Source organism: Lutra lutra, chromosome 11, assembly GCF_902655055.1.
Source record: "Lutra lutra chromosome 11, mLutLut1.2, whole genome shotgun sequence".
Lineage (NCBI taxonomy): Eukaryota > Metazoa > Chordata > Mammalia > Carnivora > Mustelidae > Lutra > Lutra lutra.
In genome coordinates, this window is record NC_062288.1 from 16,413,093 (window position 1) to 16,432,457 (window position 19,365).

At 39.8% G+C, this 19,365-nt stretch overlaps 1 protein-coding gene and 1 pseudogene across 1 annotated transcript; both read right to left on the reverse strand.

Annotated features, from left to right (window-relative positions):
• Positions 1–341: 341 nt before the first annotated feature.
• On the reverse strand, positions 342–1,279 carry LOC125081063 (S-phase kinase-associated protein 1-like). Its single transcript, XM_047695485.1, has one exon. The coding sequence runs from the start codon at positions 1,236–1,238 to the stop codon at positions 750–752; it is 489 nt and encodes a 162-aa protein (XP_047551441.1). The 5' UTR covers positions 1,239–1,279; the 3' UTR covers positions 342–749.
• A 5,740-nt stretch (positions 1,280–7,019) lies between these two features.
• Positions 7,020–7,480, reverse strand: LOC125080847 (60S ribosomal protein L26-like; annotated as a pseudogene).
• Positions 7,481–19,365: the final 11,885 nt, after the last annotated feature.

Consider the following 19,365-nt stretch of genomic DNA (forward strand, 5'->3'; position numbering starts at 1 on the left):
ATTCTGGTTTATGTTTATTTATTTATTTTCTGATTCCACATATGAGTGAAGTCATATGGTATTTGTCTCTCTCAGTATGACTTATTTCATCTAGTATAATACCCTCTAAATCCAGCCATGTTGTCGCAAATGACACAATCTCATCATTTTTTATAGCTGCATCATATTCCACTGTATATTTATTTCTGTAAGATATTTGTCAGGTTTTAGTATCAGGACAATGCTAATGTTAAAAAATGTTAGAATGGTTTTTCCCTACTATTTTTCTATACTATATTATACATGTTTTTCTATACTCTATAACAGTGTTTTTCAAATGATTTGTGGTTAAAAGCCTTTATTTTCCCTAGTTGCTAATCCATCATGCACTTCTGCTTTTTTTTTTCAACTTGTTTTATTTACAATGCCAACTTTTAAAAGATCATTAAACTAAAGTTAACTAGACAATAAACCAGGCAGAAATAACTTTACAAAGAGAGGGAAAGCCCAAAATGCCACCTTCTATGGAGAACCCACAGTTCAGATTTATTTAGAGCAAAGAAAAAAAAATTGATCATACTAGAAGAAACTCACCCATAAGTTTGGAATCTGTACTCAAACTATACATGCAAGGAAGACAATATTCTGCTTAACCAACTGATTTGCTGCTGCCATTTGTCTACTGTGTGTCTAATATCAACCATCATAAACAGAGCAGTGCAACTAGTATTTGGAACAATCCTTACAGTGTTAGTGTCAGGCATGACATTTCACTTCTCTTCACACCACTGGTTCTCTTTATATACCTGGGCTTCCTCTTCTTCAGTAAAATCATTTTTTATATTGAAGTTCTTGCAGATCTCCTCAGATTTCCCCTTGATCATATTGACAACAGTCTTGCATGTAACATCAAGCAAACCTTTGATGTCTAAGTAGTTCGCAGCCAGAATAAGTTCAAAAAGTATTCCTTGGTCAACTTTCAGGAATTCTTGGTCCCAAACAGGGATATCATCTGTCCACTTTTCTTTGTTCTCATCATCCTTGGGAGGAGGGGGGTCATGCTTGTGGTGGGTGCACCATTGAATGACCTTTTTTAATATTGCTGCCTTAACATTTGGTAGAGGAACTAGGTCATTATCTCCTTCATCATCCATTCCCAAGTCTTCCAACATGGTCTTGATAGTCACAGACTGTTTGGCAATTTCAACATCAACTCCAAATATCTCTCCATTGGAACACTGCAATTTAATTGAAGGCATAGTCCTCGGTCTCAGGTGGACTGCAGATTGGAGGCTGACAAGAACAGAACGGCCTCTGTGATGAGGAGGAAGAAAGCAGAGAACAAGGCCACTACTCATGCACTTCTGCTTTTATTAAAACAAAATAAAAGGGAATTATTAGAAAAGTAAAATAAAAAAACAAAAACAAATCAAAATGCAAGTTAATTTATTCATTATTAGATTTAACAGACATAAAATTACTCTGTCAAATTACTGTAAAAGATTCTGGACACTGACTCTCAATTGCCATATTTATCACGAACCTGTAACACATAGCTCATGACTGCTCTCTGCCCATGGACTGCAGTCGGAATAGCCCTGATTGAAGAAGAGCTCTAACATTTTTGATGATGTGCATTTATCAGCCAAAAAAGAAAAATGGGATTAGACTATAACAGCAATACATGTATTTTCATTTATCTGTAAGTTACATATATGCCTGAAATTATTAATAATATTCTAGATGCTTAGAATTTAAATGTCCTGTATCCTGATGATCTCATCCTTTCCTTAATTAACACACAAGGTACAATGCACACTTGGAAACAAGATGTGTTGTCCATATGTTGTCCATACCGCGTGTAGACTCCTACTCACCAGTAACATTTTTTTTTTATCATTTAACGTTATTTGGGCTGATATTTTTCATATCTGATTAGATCATTTTTGATTTTTGTCTTATAATACATTGATGAAGTCTTATTATCTTCTTAGGAATGTTCTCCTCCATCTGTGGCTTCTACTCAGGAATATAATCATGCCATTTGTCAATTTTGTAGGGATTCATTTACTGACATATATAATGTATATAATATAACCACAACAATTACAATGCAGTATGTAAGGGCAAATGTGACACTTAAGGGGGCCAGGTGGCACCCACATTTTTCTCCAAGGACCTTTCTCTGCTGGGCCATGTGTGTAATTTGGCAACCATCTACAAACTCAGAGAAGGTGCCAGGTCAATCAGGAAAACAAATACTATAAAATGTTTCTTTGATTAGGAAAAAAAATATATAGAAGTGGTAATTTTTTTTCCTTATCCCATTGGATTTTTCAGGCTTAGTTCATATTAAAGACCATAACTTTAATGGGTTTCTCAAAGGATAGCATGGGTCTCCAAGCACCTGTTTGTTTAAAATTCAGATTCCTGGGTCCTGTCCTGTAACTACTGCATCAAAGTTTCAAAGAGAAGATGAGGATAGGAAAACAGGATTCTATATGTTTACTAAACTCCCCAAGTGATTCTTGCACCTAGACATTTGGAAAACCAATCCTTCAGAACATTTTTTTAAATTATAGGATTTATATAAGATCCTTGAAGGCATCCCACATAAAACTTGGTGTCTTTGTTTTAAGATAGTTTAGTACTTAGCACTTTGACATCCTTTTCAATTTTTTTTCCTATGGTTATTAGCCTATTCCAATTTGTGTTTCTTCTTGGGTCAATTTTGGGAAATTTCTCTTTCTACAATATCATACATTTTAGCTAGATTTAAAAACAATTATTTTAATAAAATTTTATTTTGAAAAAAATTAATATGTTTTTATTTTCAGTACTTGCCTGATCCAGTATGTTCCTATATAGGGACGCAACCTGTCAGAGATACGCTTTAGTTTAAGGGAAATAAGAAGAGGGGAGTTTAAAGAGAGTTTTGTTTCAACATAAAGAAAAACAGTGAAATTTTTTGAAGATGATAGTTTTGAAAGCTCTTGATTTTTAAGGACCAAGCTTTTTAAGGGAATAATTTTTGAAAACCAAAACCACAAAGATTTAAAAGATTAAGTTATAAAATTAACTTATAAATAAATTAGGACTGCAGTTTCTCACGGAGTAGATAGGAAAATTGAGAACCTGACAAAGATGGAGGTCATGGTGACCTTCTAAACAACCTGGAGAGATCACAGAGAAAAGAACAGAGATCATATTTAGAAGAACTCACCCTCTACTGGAAGAAAGACCATTATGGCCAATTCAAGAACAGGTAATGGAGCCAAGCCACTGCTGAGAGCCATCCATCATCATTCAACAGAGAACTGCATGTCATCCTGCCTGGGAACATTGCTGATATGAAGGTCTTCCACTGAAAGCTGTTTGCACCTCACTCTCTGGCCTGTGTATCTCCCAATAGGAGTGTCACCCATGTATATCCTGTTTTACTCAGCCTATTTTAACTCTGCTGCATTTCTTTTTTAATAGTCTAGAACTTTCTAAGGCTCCTTAAAAAAATGTGGAAACCTGGACATCTGAATGAACTATGGTGGTATATGAGGAATCAGCACCTGAACTTGGGTGACACTGGGTAGGAAAAATAGCTCAAAAGTTTATTTCAAGCCAAGACAGGGAACAACCCACTCCCATTACGTTAGTATGAATATTAGTAGAACATGCTTAGGACAGGCTTCAACCTTCCTTATTTGGAGAATTACAACCACCTCTTAACTGATGTCACCGAAACCATTCTATCCTCTCATTTTTTTTTTCTGCATGAGTTACAACACCATCTTCCAAAAAAGTCAAATGTGATGTTACTACTCTAGAAATTTGTATCACCCTGCCATAACATACTAGAGAGGTCAAACTTTGTATTATTGACTGCACCATCTTTCAAAATCCATTCCCAGCCCGATTTTTCAGCATCATCATATGTCTTAGCCCATGATTAAACCTGTACTTAAGCTTTCCAAACCTGAACTTTTTCATATTGTTTTTTTAAAGATTTTACTTATTTATTTGACAGAGAGAGACACAGTGAGAGAGGGAACACAAGCAGGGGGAGTGGGAGAAGGAGAAGCAGGCCTCCCACTGAGCAGGGAGCCAAACATTGGTCCAGGGTCTCGATCTCAGGACCCTGGGATCATGACCTGAGCCGAAGGAAGACACAATGACTGAGTCACCCAGGGGCCCCAGCTTTTTCATACTGTTGAATTTTTATTTACTGGTCCTTCCTCTTGGATTGTCATGAACTCTCTTCTCTGCAGGCTCCTTCTTCCCATCGCAACTTCAAATGTCATCTCAACCTTTGTCCACTGACCCTATGAAAGTTATTTACTCTCTTTTCTGTATTCAGACTCATTTAAAAGCATCTTATCAGATTCTTCTATAATGATATACTTATGTTCCTATCTCTACTGGACGGAGGACACGCTGAGAGTGTTGAGTTCCACTTGCTCATCCCTCCATCTCTGGTTCCAAACACAGAGGAGGCTCTCTGTTAATGTCTGTTCAATGATTTAGTCCACAATGAGTGACACAGCTGGCTAATAAAGCTAAAATGCCCTTTGCATGCATAACAGTCTACATTCACTTTTTTTTGTTCTGATCCAGCTGTTTTTTGGACTTAGAAGTTCATTTTATTTATTCATTGTACATCATTTCTTTAGATTTGGCCAATCATTCCACTCTGACACAATGGTTTTATTTTATCTTCTTTTTAAAATTTCAAGTCTATTATCCAAGGAATATTCTGCCCCTTCCAGCTACATCATCAGCAACATTTATTATCGTGCCATCAATTTCTTCATCCAAGTGATAAATAACAATTCTGGACAGGACCTTTCACATAACATTTATCTTATCCTCCCTAGGATTATAGTTATTTTCTTCTCTTGTTTTGTTAACTGGAATGTGAACTCCTCAAGACACACATTGTGGCTCACTCACATTTTTATAATCCCTTAACTTTATTGAGATTAATAATGCTATGAAATGTCCTAATGTCCCCTGATGGTAGTAGTAGGAAGCTGGTTCTGTAATCAGATGACCTAGAATGAGATCATAGCTCTCCACTTGGGGACAGACTTGTACAAGTTTCTAAAACCCTCCCACCCATATTGATAACATGTTTTCATATACAAAATGTGGATAATATTAGTATCTATATCACAGAATTGTTTTGAAAGACTAAAATAGGTAATATATGTAGAATGCTTGATGCTATCCTTAATACATAGTAAATACTTAATATTTATTAGGGACTATTATTATAGGTGTTAGTTGAATAAAATAAAAACAGGAAATATCAATGTCATTAAATATGCTAATATGTTCATCAGTGTTTTCTACTGATGCTACAACAAGGTGCCACAGTCTGGGTGGCTTAAACAACAGAAAGTTCATTCTTTTACAATTCTAGAGGCTAGATGTCCAAAATCAAGGTGTCAGCAGATTGGTTTCATCCTGAGGCCTCTCTTCTTAGCTTATAGATAGCCACCTTCTCGCTGTCTTCACATGGTCTTCCTTCTGTGTGTCTGTGTGCTAATCTCCTCTTCTTCTAAGGATACCAGTCATATTATGGATTTAGGGCCCACTTCAATGAACTCATTTAACCTTAATTACTTAATTACTTACTGAAAGACCTGTCTTGAAATACAGTCATATCCATAGGTACTGGGAGTTCGGACTTCAACATGTGAATTTTGAAGGGACATCACAATTAGCACTAGACATCACACACCTTATAAGTCATATCTAAGTAGCTTTGGCAGACTGTATAACCATTAACTACTCACTCATCCTTCTTTCAAGAGCATATATCCCTACCCTTTGCAATTTGATGGGAAGCTACAAGAAGAGGGCTAAGCATTCATGCTCCACCGACATTGGCTCAGCCACGTGAGTGTGGTAGGTGAGTGTGTGGGACATACCCCACTCTCAAGCAGAAGTTTGAAGAGCTACTGATTGTTCTCACCACTTTCTTGCTCCTTTCCATCTGCCACAAGGGTAATTTGTCCCAGATAAGGACTGTTCTTTCAGCCTAAGACTGACAACCAGAGCTGCCAAGATGATGTGTAAATAAATGCAGGAGACAAGTAATTTTTATTTTCCAAGTCACTGGAATTTAAGGATTGTTTATTACTTCACAAAAGGTACCTAGTGTGATAACCAACAACAGTGACTGGAAAAAAAAAAGCAAATGCATATATATGCTTGTTACTTTTTCTTGCAAAAGGCCCAGAAACCCCAGTGTACCAGCTATGAGGCCATTCTGATAAAGCTAAACTGCAAAAAGAGAGCAGAGCATCAACAATTTTGTGAAGACCCAGGGCCCTTTGGAGAAACTACTTTTCCCCTTTATATGGAAGGACACTCTGGCCTCCCTCACACTTCAGTCTTCTCTCTTGGATAAAAAGAAACTGACTCCTGTTGCATTTGCAGCCCTCACTCTCCCTGTCCCAGAGAGAAATCCTCTTCTGTTCTTAGAGAATTATAGTGGATATTGAAAATTAGAACTGTCTGCCCTCACTTGGCAAAGACAAGGACTCCTTAAACCAGTGTAACTTCACCCAAACCAGTATCAGTTCTCCCAAAACACATGCTAGGTTCACAATGTAATTCAATAACCATCCTTCAACATCCTGCCATTTCCCAGTTACTGGGCAAAGGGGACTATTGAGCAAGACCCTAAGGAGTCCGCAGGATTGGGGCTGCTGGAGAAGGAGAAGAGGGACATTTAAGGCAGATGACAGACTTTTAACAACAACATAAATTATATTGCAGGAAGATGTGCATTTGAGGATGGTTGTAGCAAAGGGTGCAGGAATGACTGCAAATGTACTGAAAACATGGCTGAGAGCCATCCCTGACGGCCAGTGCTGGTGGTCGGTCCTAAGCCCGAGCACAACTCAAAACACAACAGGCAAAATTTTCAATGTTATGGAACACAAATTTACGTATTTATATCTGATTTTAAAAATATGTCTCTTTAATAACTATGTCATATCACATAGCATTTAAAGACACAATATGTCTTTAATGTCTTTTTTTTTTTTCATTTTAACAGTTTTTATTTCAAGTCACATAGAAGACTACTTTACTCCTGCATCTTCTCAATTGTTTCTTCCTTGTACTTGTCCTTTTCCTTTCCTACTTGGCGAGATTTGGCTTTCCGTTCAAGGATCTTTTTGCGGTCTTTGTCCAGTTTTAGTCTAGTGATAACCACCTTGCTAGGGTGAATGCCCACATGGACGGTTGTGCCATTCGCCTTCTCTCGCTGCACTCGTTCATTGTAGATGACGTACTTCTTCCTGTAGACCTGGACGACCTTGCCAATCTGCTAACCTTTGTAGTGTCCTCATACAACCTGCACTTCGTCATCCTTCCGGATGGGCATGGAGCGCACGTCGTACTTCCACCTCAGCTCCTTGGAAAGAGGGGAGGACATGATCTTCCTGAGAATGTGGGATGGCGCACTGAAGTGCCGCATTGAAGTGCTGCATTTTATGCAGATGGCCAGGCTTCATACTATGGCTCTGCCATGAGTATACCCTCATGAACTTGAGTACACGAATTTACCTGGGTAAGCCTCAGGTTCTCACCTGCATAACAGAATGTGATAACAGTAGTACTCCTTCTAGAATGATGATCATTTTAATATAATGATGGCTATAGACTTTTGGCACGATATCTGAGTCAAAGTAAAAGCTCCGGAAATAGTACTTGCTGCTGAAATTATTGCTGCAACATTATTCAGAAGTGAAAATTTAGTAATTTGCTTCTGTGAGACTCAGCCATGTGTATCCCTTGGTTTCAGACATCCTAATACTGCTTTGTGTCTGTCCTAACATGTGTGTAAGACAAAGCCTAAGAGAGAGCCCCACACATGACACATGATAGTCAGAGACAGATGTGGCTTGAGTGGAGAGGGGCCCCAGCTCTCCTCTCAGTTTGTGGCTCAGCTCAAACAGGGCTCTGCTCAAACATTTCCAAAGCAGCCATGGGCCTCATTTTGGCTGTGATGCCAGACACTACTTCAGGGTGGGAAACCAGAAAGCACCTAGCAACAGCCCTTCAGGAAGCTACCCAGGAAATCATTCCTCTTGATCCCTGTCAAGGCTTCAGGGCAGCTTGAACAGAAATCAGCTGCTGTATTAGAAGGTCACATTTTCTCCCTGAGAATGTTACTTTCCTTTTCTTAACTGAATCACTGGCTTCATTACTTTGGGGCTTATGAACTGAAATTTCTGCCTTCCTTGAATCAAACCCTGTGGTTAGATTGTGGTTCTTTTGTACTTATGCTGATTGGTAGTTTTGAAGAAAGGAAGGGGGAAAGGAGGAAAAGAAAATGATGAGGATAAAACCACCAGTTGGCTTTTTCCTCCTTAAAAAACTTTCTAGTTTAGTTTTAGATAAAACAGTATTTGATCAATGGGTCTTTAAAACAATATTACTACACTCTGAGAACTTTGAGGGAGCGTTCATGGCAATGGGAAGTAGCGACATCCAGAATCAGTTTTCCCTTTTCCCACAAAAAGTAAAAAACATATGTGCACCGGCCTTGAATGGACAGCAAATATTGATTTTTGTTTCTAGGCACTCCCTCATACTTTTTTCCTGAAATTTTAACCAGAAAAGCTGCTTCTGTTATTAATCAAATGATCTGAGTAAGATATACCGAGCTGCTTTATGATACAGTATTTCATCTTGAATTACAATAGCTGTTTTCCATTACTGAAGGATTGAATGTTCTCCTTAAGTGTCACATTTTTATCTGGTGATACTGATTATTCTACATAATGGGATTTTTTTTTAGATTTTATTTATTTATTTATTTATTTATTTATTTATTTATTTAGAGTGTGAGCAGGAGGAGGGGCAGAGGGAGAAGGAGGGAGAAAACCTCAAGCAGACTCTGTTCTGGTTGTGGAGCCTGGATGGGGCTTGATCTCATGACCCTGAGGTCATAACCTGAGCTGAAATCAAGAGTCACATGTTCAACCAACTGAGCCAACCAGATGCCCCAGGAATAACATTTTCATCAAAAGAATTACTCAAATAAACTCTTTGTCTCTATCTCAACTGTGTCCCCTATTTCCTTCTCTCTTTCTGTCTTTCTCACATCCATTTGTTTATTCAATCATTCAATCTATATTTATTAGCATTTGAAGGAGCTAAAGAGTTAAAAAAAGGGATAGACTTGGAAATAATCATAATTCAGAAAGCCCCTCAGTCATAATGATCCCATTTCTTAGAATACTCCAGGGAAAAAAATCTTAAGAAACTTAAATACTGAAAGACATAAACCAAGTGAGTGGCTGAAGTCACATGTAATTCTTTCTTTTTTTTTAATTTTATTTTTTATAAACATATAATATATTTTTATCCCCAGGGGTACAGGTCTGTGAATTGCCAGGTTTACACACTTCACAGCACTCACCATAGCACATACCCTCCCCAATGTCCATAATCCCACCCCCCCCCAACTCCCCTCCCCCCATCAACCCTCAGTTTGTTTTGTGAGATTAAGAATCACTTATGGTTTGTCTCCCTCCCAATCCCATCTTGTTTCATTTAATCTTCTCCTACCCCCTTAACCCCCCATGTTGCATCTCCTCTCCCTCATATCAGGGAGATCATATGATAGTTGTCTCCTTCCGATTGAATTATTTCGCAAAGCATGATACCCTCTAGTTCCATCCACGTCGTCGCAAATGGCAACTTTCATTTCTTTTGATGGCTGCATAGTATTCCATTGTGTATATATACCACATTTCTTTATCCATTCGACTGTTGATGGACATCTAGGTTCTTTCCATAGTTTGGCTATTGTAGACATTGCTGCTATAAATATTCAGGTGCATGTGCCCCTTCGGATCACTACGTTTGTATCTTTAGGGTAAATACCCAGCAGTGCAATTGCTGGGTCATAGGGTAGTTCTATTTTCAACATTTTGAGGAACCTCCATACTGTTTTCCAGAGTGGTTGCACCAGCTTGCATTCCCACCAACAGTGTAGGAGGGTTCCCCTTTCTCCGCATCCTCGCCAGCATCTGTCATTTCCTGACTTGTTCATTTTAGCCATTCTGACTGGTGTGAGGTGATACCTCATGGTGGTTTTGATTTGTATTTCCCTGATGCCGAGTGATGTGGAGCACTTTTTCATGTGTCTGTTGGCCATCTAGATGTCTTCTTTGCAGAAACGTCTATCCATGTCCTCTGCCCATTTCTTGATTGGATTATTTGTTCTTTGGGTGTTGAGTTTGCTAAGTTCTTTATAGATTTTGGACACTAGCCCTTTATCTGATATGTCGTTTGCAAATATCTTCTCCCATTCTGTCAGTTGTCTTTTGGTTTTGTTCACTGTTTCCTTTGCTGTGCAAAAGCTTTTGATCTTGATAAAATCCCAATAGTTCATTTTTGCCCTTGCTTCCCTTGCCTTTGAGGATGTTCCTAGGAAGATGTTGCTGCGGCTGAGGTCGAAGAGGTTGCTGCCTGTGTTCTCCTCTAGGATTTTGATGGATTCCTTTCTCACATTGAGATCCTTCATCCACTTTGAGTCTATTTTCGTGTGTGGTGAAAGGAAATGATCCAATTTCATTTTTCTGCATGTGGCTGTCCAATTTTCCCAACACCATTTATTGAAGAGGCTGTCTTTTTTCCATTGGACATTCTTTCCTGCTTTGTCGAAGATGAGTTGACCATAGAGTTGAGGGTCCATTTCTGGGCTCTCTATTCTGTTCCCTTGATCTATGTGTCTGTTTTTGTGCCAGTACCATGCTGTCTTGATGATGACAGCTTTGTAATAGAGCTTGAAGTGCGGAATTGTGATGCCATCAACTTTGGCTTTCTTTTTCAATATTGCTTTGGCTATTCGAGGTCTTTTCTGGTTCCATATAAATTTTAGGATTATTTGTTCCATTTCTTTGAAAAAAAATGGATGGTACTTTGATAGGAATTGCATTAAATGTGTAGATTGCTTTAGGTAGCATAGACATTCTCACAATATTTATTCTTCTAATCCAGGAGCATGGAACATTTTTCCATTTCTTTGTGTCTTCCTCAATTTCCTTCATGAGTACTTTATAGTTTTCTGTGTATAGATTCTTAGTCCCTTTGGTTAGATTTATTCCTAGGTATCTTATAGTTTTGGGTGCAATTGTAAATGGGATGGGCTCCTTAATTTCTCTTTCTTCTGTCTTGTTGTTGGTGTGAGAAATGCAACTGATTTCTGTGCATTGATTTTATATCCTGACACTTGACTGAATTCCTGTACAAGTTCTAGCAGTTTTGGAGTGGAGTCTTTTGGGTTTTCCACATATAGTATCATATCATCTGCGAAGAGTGGTAGTTTGACTTCTTCTTTGCCGATTTGGATGCCTTTAATTTCCTTTTGTTGTCTGATTGCTGAGGCTAGGACTTCTAGTACTATGTTGAACAGCAGTGGTGATAATGGACATCCCTGCCATGTTCCTGACCTTAGCAGAAAAGCTTTCAGTTTTTCTCCATTGAGAATGATATTTGCCGTGGGTTTTTCATAGATGGCTTTGATAATATTGAGGTATGTGCCGTCTATCCCTACACTTTGAAGAGTTTTGATCAGGAAGGGATGCTGTACTTTGTCAAATGCTTTTTCAGCATCTATGGAGAGTATCATAAGGTCCTTGTTCTTTCTTTTATTAATGTGTTGTATCACATTGATTGATTTGCGGATGTTGAACCAACCTTGCAGCCCTGGAATAAATCCCACTTGGTTGTGGTGAATAATCCTTTTAATGTACTGTTAAATCCTATTGGCTAGTATTTTGGCAAGAATTTTTGCATCTGTGTTCATCAAGGATATTGGTCTGTAGTTCTCTTTTTTGATGGGATCCTTGTCTGGTTTTGGGATCAAGGTGATGCTGGCCTCATAAAATGAGTTTGGAAGTTTTCCTTCTATTTCTATTTTTTGGAACAGTTTCAGGAGAATAGGAATTAGTTCTTCTTTAAATGTTTGGTAGAATTCCCCCAGGAAGCCGTCTGGCCCTGGGCTTTTGCTTGTTTGGAGATTTTTGATGACTATTTCAATCTCCTTACTGGTTATGGGTCTGTTCAGGCTTTCTATTTCTTCCTGGTTCAGTTGTGGTAGTTTATATGTCTCTAGGAATGCATCCATTTCTTCCAGATTGTCAAATTTGTTGGCGTAGAGTTGCTCATAGTATGTTCTTATAATTGTCTGTATTTCTTTGGTGTTCGTTGTGATCTCTCCTCTTTCATTCATGATTTTATTTATTTGGGCCCTTTCTCTTTTTGTTTTGATAAGTCTGGCCAGGGGTTTATCAATCTTATTAATTCTTTCAAAGAGCCAGCTCCTAGTTCCGTTGATTTGTTCTATTGTTTTTTTTTCTTTTGTTTTCTATTTCGTTGATTTCTGCTCTGATCTTTATGATTTCTCTTCTCCTGCTGGGTTTAGGCTTTCTTTCTTGTTCTTTCTCCAGCACTTTTAGGTGTAGGGTTAGGTTGTGTACCTGAGACCTTTCTTGTTTCTTGAGAAAGGCTTGTACCGCTATATATTTTCCTCTCAGGACTGCCTTTGTTGTGTCCCACAGATTCTGAACCGTTGTGTTTTCATTATCATTTGTTTCCATGAATTTTTTCAATTCTTCTTTAATTTCCTGGTTGACCAATTCATTCTTTAGAAGGATGCTGTTTAGTCTCCATGTATTTGGGTTCTTTCCAAATTTCCTCTTGTGATTGAGTTCTAGCTTCAGAGCATTGTGGTCTGAAAATATGCAGGGAAAGATTCCAATCTTTTGATAACGGTTGAGACCTGATTTAGGACCAAGAATGTGATCTATTCTGGAGAATGTTCCATGTGCACTAGAGAAGAATGTATATGCTGTTGCTTTGGGATGAAATGTTCTGAATATATCTGTGATGTCCATCTGGTCCAGTGTGTCATGTAAGGCCTTGATTTCCTTGTTGATCTTTTGCTTGGATGATCTGTCCATTTCAGTGAGGGGAGTGTTAAAATACCCTACTATTATTGTATTATTGTCGATGTGTTTCTTTGATTTTGTTATTAATTGGTTTATATAATTGGCTGCTCCCACGTTAGGGGCATAGATATTTAAAATTGTTACATCTTCTTGTTGGACAGTTCCTTTGAGTATGATATAGTGTCCTTCCTCATCTCTTATTGTAGTCTTTGGCTTAAAATCTAATTGATCTGATATAAGGATTGCCACTCCTGCTTTCTTCTGATGTCCATTAGCATGGTAAATCCTTTTCCACCCCCTCACTTTAAATCTGGAGGTGTCTTCGGGTTTAAGATGAGTTTCTTGTAGGCAACATATAGATGGGTTTTGTTTTTTAATCCATTCTGATACCCTGTGTCTTTTGATTGGTGCATTTAGCCCATTAACATTCAGGGTAAGTATTGAGAGATATGAATTTAGTGCCATTGTATTGCCTGTAAGGTGACTGCTATTGTATATTGTCTCTGTTTCTTTCTGATCTACTTATTTTAGGGTCTCTCTTTGCTTAGAGGACCCCTTTCAATATTTCCTGTAGAGCTGGCTTGGGATTTGCAAATTCTTTCAGTTTTTGTTTGTCCTGGAAGCTTTTAATCTCTCCTTCTATTTTCAATGATAGCCTAGCTGGATATAGTATTCTTGGCTGCATGTTTTTCTCGTTTAGTGCTCTGAATATATCATGCCAGCTCTTTCTGGCCTGCCAGGTCTCTGTGGATAAGTCTGCTGCCAATCTAATATTTTTACCATTGTATGTTACAGACTTCTTTTCCTGGGCTGCTTTCAGGATCTTCTCTTTGTCACTAAGACTTGTAAATTTTACTATTAGGTGACCGGTGTGGACCCATTCTTATTGATTTTGAGGGGGGTTCTCTGAACCTCCTGGATTTTGATGCTTGTTCCCTTTGCCATATTGGGGAAATTCTCTCCAATAATTCTCTCCAATATACCTTCTGCTCCCCTCGCTGTTTCCTCTTCTTCTGGAATCCCAATTATTTTAATGTTGTTTCGTCTTATGGTGTCACTTATCTCTCGAATTCCCCCCTCCTGGTCCAGTAGCTGTTTGCCCCTCTTTTGCTCAGCTTCTTTATTCTCTGTCATTTGGTCTTCTATATCGCTAATTCTTTCTTTTGCCTCATTTATCCTAGCAGTGAGAGCCTCCATTTTTGATTGCACCTCATTAATAGCTTTTTTGATTTCAACTTGGTTAGATTTTAGTTCTTTTATTTCTCCAGAAAGGGCTTTTATATCTCCTGAGAGGGTTTCTCTAATATCTTCCATGCCTTTTTCAAGCCCGGCTAGAACCTTGAGAATCGTCATTCTGAACTCTAGATCTGACATATTACCAATGTCTGTATTGATTAGGTCCCTAGCCTTTAGTACTGCCTCTTGTTCTTTTTTTTGTGGTGAATTTTTCCTCCTTGTCATTTTGTCCAGATAAGAGTATATGAAGGAGAAAGTAAAATACTAAAAGGGTGGCAACAACCCCAGGAATATATGCTTTAGCCAAATCAGAAGTGATCCCAAATCGTGAGGGGGGAGAAAGGGGATAAAAAGAGGTTCAGAAAGAAAAAATAAATAAATAATTAATTAAAAAAATAAAACCAATAAAGAAAAAATATAAAAAGGAAAAAATATATATATATATATTAGATAAACTAGTTAAAAATGTTGAAAAAGAAAAGGGTAAAATTTAAAAAATATTAGCAGAAGAAGAAAAAAAAATTGAAAAAGAAAAAAAATTAAATTAACTGCAAGGCTAAAAAATCATGGGGAGAAAGCCATGAGTTCCATGCTTTGCTTTCTCCTCCTCTGGAATTCCGCTACTCTCCTTGGTATTGAAACTGCACTCCTTGATAAGTGAACTTGGTCCTGGCTGGGTTTCTTGTTGATCTTCTGGGGGAGGGGCCTGTTGTAGTGATTCTCAAGTGTCTCTGCCCCAGGTGGAATTGCACCACCCTTACCAGGAGCTGGGCTGAGTTATCCGCTTGGGTTTGCTTTCGGGAGCTTTTGTTCCCTGAGCGCTTTCCGTAGAGTTCCGGAGGGCGGGAATGAAGATGGCGGCCTCCCAGTCTCTGGCCCGGAGGAGCCGAGAGCCTGGGCCCCCACTCCTCAGTGCGCCCTCGGAGAACAGCGCCCAATTACTCCCGTCACCCTGGCCTCCGACCACACTCCGAGCTGACCAAACCTGCAACAGGTTCAAGGTAACCCCGAGTTTAGAGCTCACTCCTTGGCTCTGTCTCTGTAGCCAGCTTCCCCGTTCTAATACCTGTAAGCTCTGCAACACTCAGACACCCCGATCCTTCTGTGACCCTGCGGGACCTGAGGCCACACTGACCCTGCATGGGCTTCACCCCGGTTAAGCCTCTGGAGTGATGTCCCTCAGAGGAACAGACTTAAAAGTCCTGATTTTGTGCTCCATTGCTCCGCCGCTTGCCAGGACCCGGCCCCTCCCCCCGCGGTCTATCTTCCCGCCGCCATGGATTCACTTCTCCGCCAGTCCTACCTTTCAGAAAGTGGTTGATTTTCTGTTTCTAGGGTTGCTGTTCTTCTCTTCGATCTCCCATTGGATTTGTAGGTGTTTGCAATCTTTAGATAAGCTATCTAGCTGATCTCCCGCTACCTGAAGTAGTTTCAGCCTGCTACTTCTCTGCCATCTTGACTCTCACATGTAATTCTATTAAACCTTCCTTAATTACTTAGAGTGACCACAATAAAACATCCATTGATTTTCCTTCTTCCAGTCTCCAAGTTCATGACTCCCTCCGACCAGGTTCCACTGAATTTCCAGAGGCACAGAGTGGCTTGAATGTTGATGTGGAGAATTTAAAAAAAAAACAAAAACTTGATAACTGCTTGATTTGGTTTTGCTTTGTCAGGCAAAGCAATTCGTAAACTCCCCTGCTCAAATTTTAAGGTCCAAGATGACAGCTAGGGCATTTTCTTCCAAAGATTTTATTTATTTATTTGACAGAGAGATCACAAGTAGGCAGAGAGGCAGGCAGAGAGAGGGGGAAGCAGGTTCCCTGCTGAGCAGAGAGCCCAATGTGGGCTTGATCCCAGGACCCTGGGATCATGACCTGACCTGAAGGCAGAGGCTTTAACCCACTGAGCCACCCAGGCACCCTAGGGCATTTTCTTTTTCGTCCCCAAAGCCCAGAAGATGTTAGACTTCTGTGCAGGGAGCATCCGGGAGTGGGCCAGGGGCATCCCCCGGCTGTGCGTTTGTCCCCACACTGCTCCTTGCCATGCAGCTTGGAAGAAGATATGGAGTAACTTCAATATGTTTCTTGCGAAGAGACAAGACATGAGTGCTCTGACCAGAGTATCTCTTTTTTTTAAAAAAAAAAGGCAAAAACACCTACAGAGCAGGGAGAAAGAGCATTGCTGTTGGGTAGAGTTCTGTTTACACCCACACGGGTGTGCAACTCCTCTAGTAACCAGAGTTGCTCTGTGTTTACATTCTGTCAAAGACAACTATCATCCTAGTGGCTGGGTCTTAGGGAAACAGCTGCCTTAATTTAGCAAAATACCTTAACAGGCCACTTGGGATAGCAGCTGAGATAGTCACTGAGAGCAGTGGTTAGGAGAAAAAGGAAGTAAATTAAGAGAGAGCTCAACCACTCTCAATTAGAAAAGGACAGGGTTCCAGGAAGGGGGTGAGGAGAAATGGAAGGAGAGACGGTGGCAGAAGGAGAGTGCCAAGCACCGCGGGGCAGTTTCCAAGAGACGCTTGGTTTTCATGTTCAATCTTAGGCTGTATTCTGTGCTCTCTATATTCCTTCTATCTGCCTAAAATTGCAGTAAAGAGCTTGAATAATTTGTGGAAATGAGGGGACAATAGCCAAACTATGGAAAGAAACTAGATGTCCATCAACAGATGAATGGATAAAGAAGATGTGGTATATATATATATATATACATATACATATATGTATACACACACACACAATGGAATACTATGCAGCCATCAAAAGAAATGAAATCTTGCCATTTGTGATGACGTGGATGGAACTAGAGGGTATTATGCTTAGCAAAATAAGTCAATCAGAGAAAGACAACTATCATATGATCTCCCTGATATGAGGAAGTGGAGATGCAATGTGGGGGGGTTGGGGGTAGGAAAAGAATAAATGAAAGAAGATGGGATCAGGAGGGAGACAAATCATAAGAGACTCTTAACCTCATAAAACAAACTGAGGGTTGCTGGGGGGAGGGGGGTCAGGAAAGGGTGGTTGGGTTATGGACATTGGGGAGGGAATGTGCTATGGTGAGTGCTGTGAAATGTGTTAACCTGGCGATTCACAGACCTGTACCCCTGGGGATAAAAATACATTATATGTTTATTAAAAAAAATTTAAAAATTAATTTTTAAAAAGAAGTAATAATAAATAAATAAATGTTTAAAAAATGGCCATTTTAGGTTATGTCAGTCTTCCAAGGGTTCAGCAAGGCTGACCAGTTACAGGGCTCAGCCTAGAAGGGACAGAGGAGGGTCTATGGTTTAGAAAAGTAATTCTATATTACAAAAGGGGAGAATAGATCCAGGGAGGCCTGTGGCAAAGCTCCTGCAGTGCACAGGCAGAGGTATGGGAAGCAAAGGAGGGTGGCTGGGACGGTGCCAAAGAAGGCCAGTGCCAAACGTCCCACAGATGGAGTAGAACCATTTCTCCCAAAGTGTCCTAATCCCAGGAACCTTTTGAATCTATTACATTCCATGACAGAGGAAGTAAGGTTGTTAACCAGATGACCTTGAGATGGGGGATCCTCCTGGGTTATCTGGGCAGGTCCAGTGTGACCACAAGTACCATTGGGGATGCAGAAGAGCAGGAGTCAGAGAAATGCCATGTAAGAAGGACTCCATCTGCCACTGCTGGTTTTGAAGGTGGCGGAAGGGGCCATGAGCCAGCAAAAGCACTGAGAGTTCTCCCAACTGGAAGAGGCAAGAACACAGACTGACCCTTAGAGCTTCTGGTAGGAGCAGAGACTTGAGGACAGAAGGGCAGAATAATAAATTTGTGTTACCACCAAAAGAAAGAAAAAAAGAAAAGAAATGAGGGGAAAAGGTTGGATCCATGTCTCAATCAGTGCCAAAGCATGGATAAGAAGGAGCAACAACAAGTGAGAGGCAGAGAGTAATTCAGCAGCGTCTGCACATCGTGGCTGGAGGCGACTACAAGAACGGAACCCTTCCGGGAATTCACAGTGCAGAGGGAATGGAGGCAAAATGCTGAGCATGGAGGGGAAAAAAAAAAAAAAAAAAAACAGAGACACATACACTGGGATTACCCAACATAGGAACTCACTGCTGGGGAGTGAATGTTAATGGGGGTTTGCAAAAATCCTTTTGGAGTTCCCAAGAATAGAATGACTGAGTTGAGTAAAAAGGAATTCACCCTTTATACTGGCAAGTAAGCATTTGCCCAATGTATTCCACTAATGATGTCTAAAGCAGACAGCTTCTGCTAGATGAATTTCCCTTCAAATTCCTTAACATTCTTACTATGGGACAGGTACAGTTTATTTAAGGAGGCTACTGTTGGAAGAGCCTCAGGCCCTTCGAAGATCTTCCCTTTGTGGTTCTCTGTAAGCTCTTTCCTGCCTTTAAGGGGTTCAGCGCTGAAGCATGTAGAGTATCAGCCCAGACAGATAAGTATGAGAATTATGCCTTCAGGTAGGACCTAAATAAGTCTAATATGGCCAGAGAGCGGCCCAGGAAGCAAATCCTTAATTAGTACTAGGCTACAGCCAGTAAAAAACAAATCCAAGGGTCAAAAATTATGAACTGAGCCAAATCAGGAGGAAAAACTTGACCGGAAATCAAGAGGGACTGCACAAAGTGGGACAGATTCCAGAGATGGGACAGAGGTGATTGTCTCCATTAAACCACTGGGTCCCTGGCTTGCCGGTACTTGCTGTCAGCCATGTGGTTTGTGTTTCTGGTTGAGTTGGTTCAACTTAAATGTATAGGTTCAGGACAAAGTGTCTTGAGGAAAGAGCCCAGAGAACCTGATGGTGTGGCTGAATCCTCAGGGGAGTGACAGAAACCAGTATGACTCAGCCTTGCTAATTCACCAAATCCATGACCTAGGCTTTGTGGTACAGTTGAAAGCACATCAACTACAAAAGAAAGAAACATGATTGATTCCCAACTCAACTGACAGGTTATTTGTTCTTTATTTCAAGAGACCCATTTTATAGTTCTGAGTCTGTAAAACATTAAGGTAAGAAATACCTACCTTTCTAGACTGTTTGTGAGGCTCAAAGAAAGTGTACGTGTGGAAGGGGATTGTGCAACGCTCAGTAAATACTAGTTTGAATCTTTTCCTGCCTCCCTGATTTCTTCCCTCCTTCTCTCCCTTTCTTCCCATATTCCTCC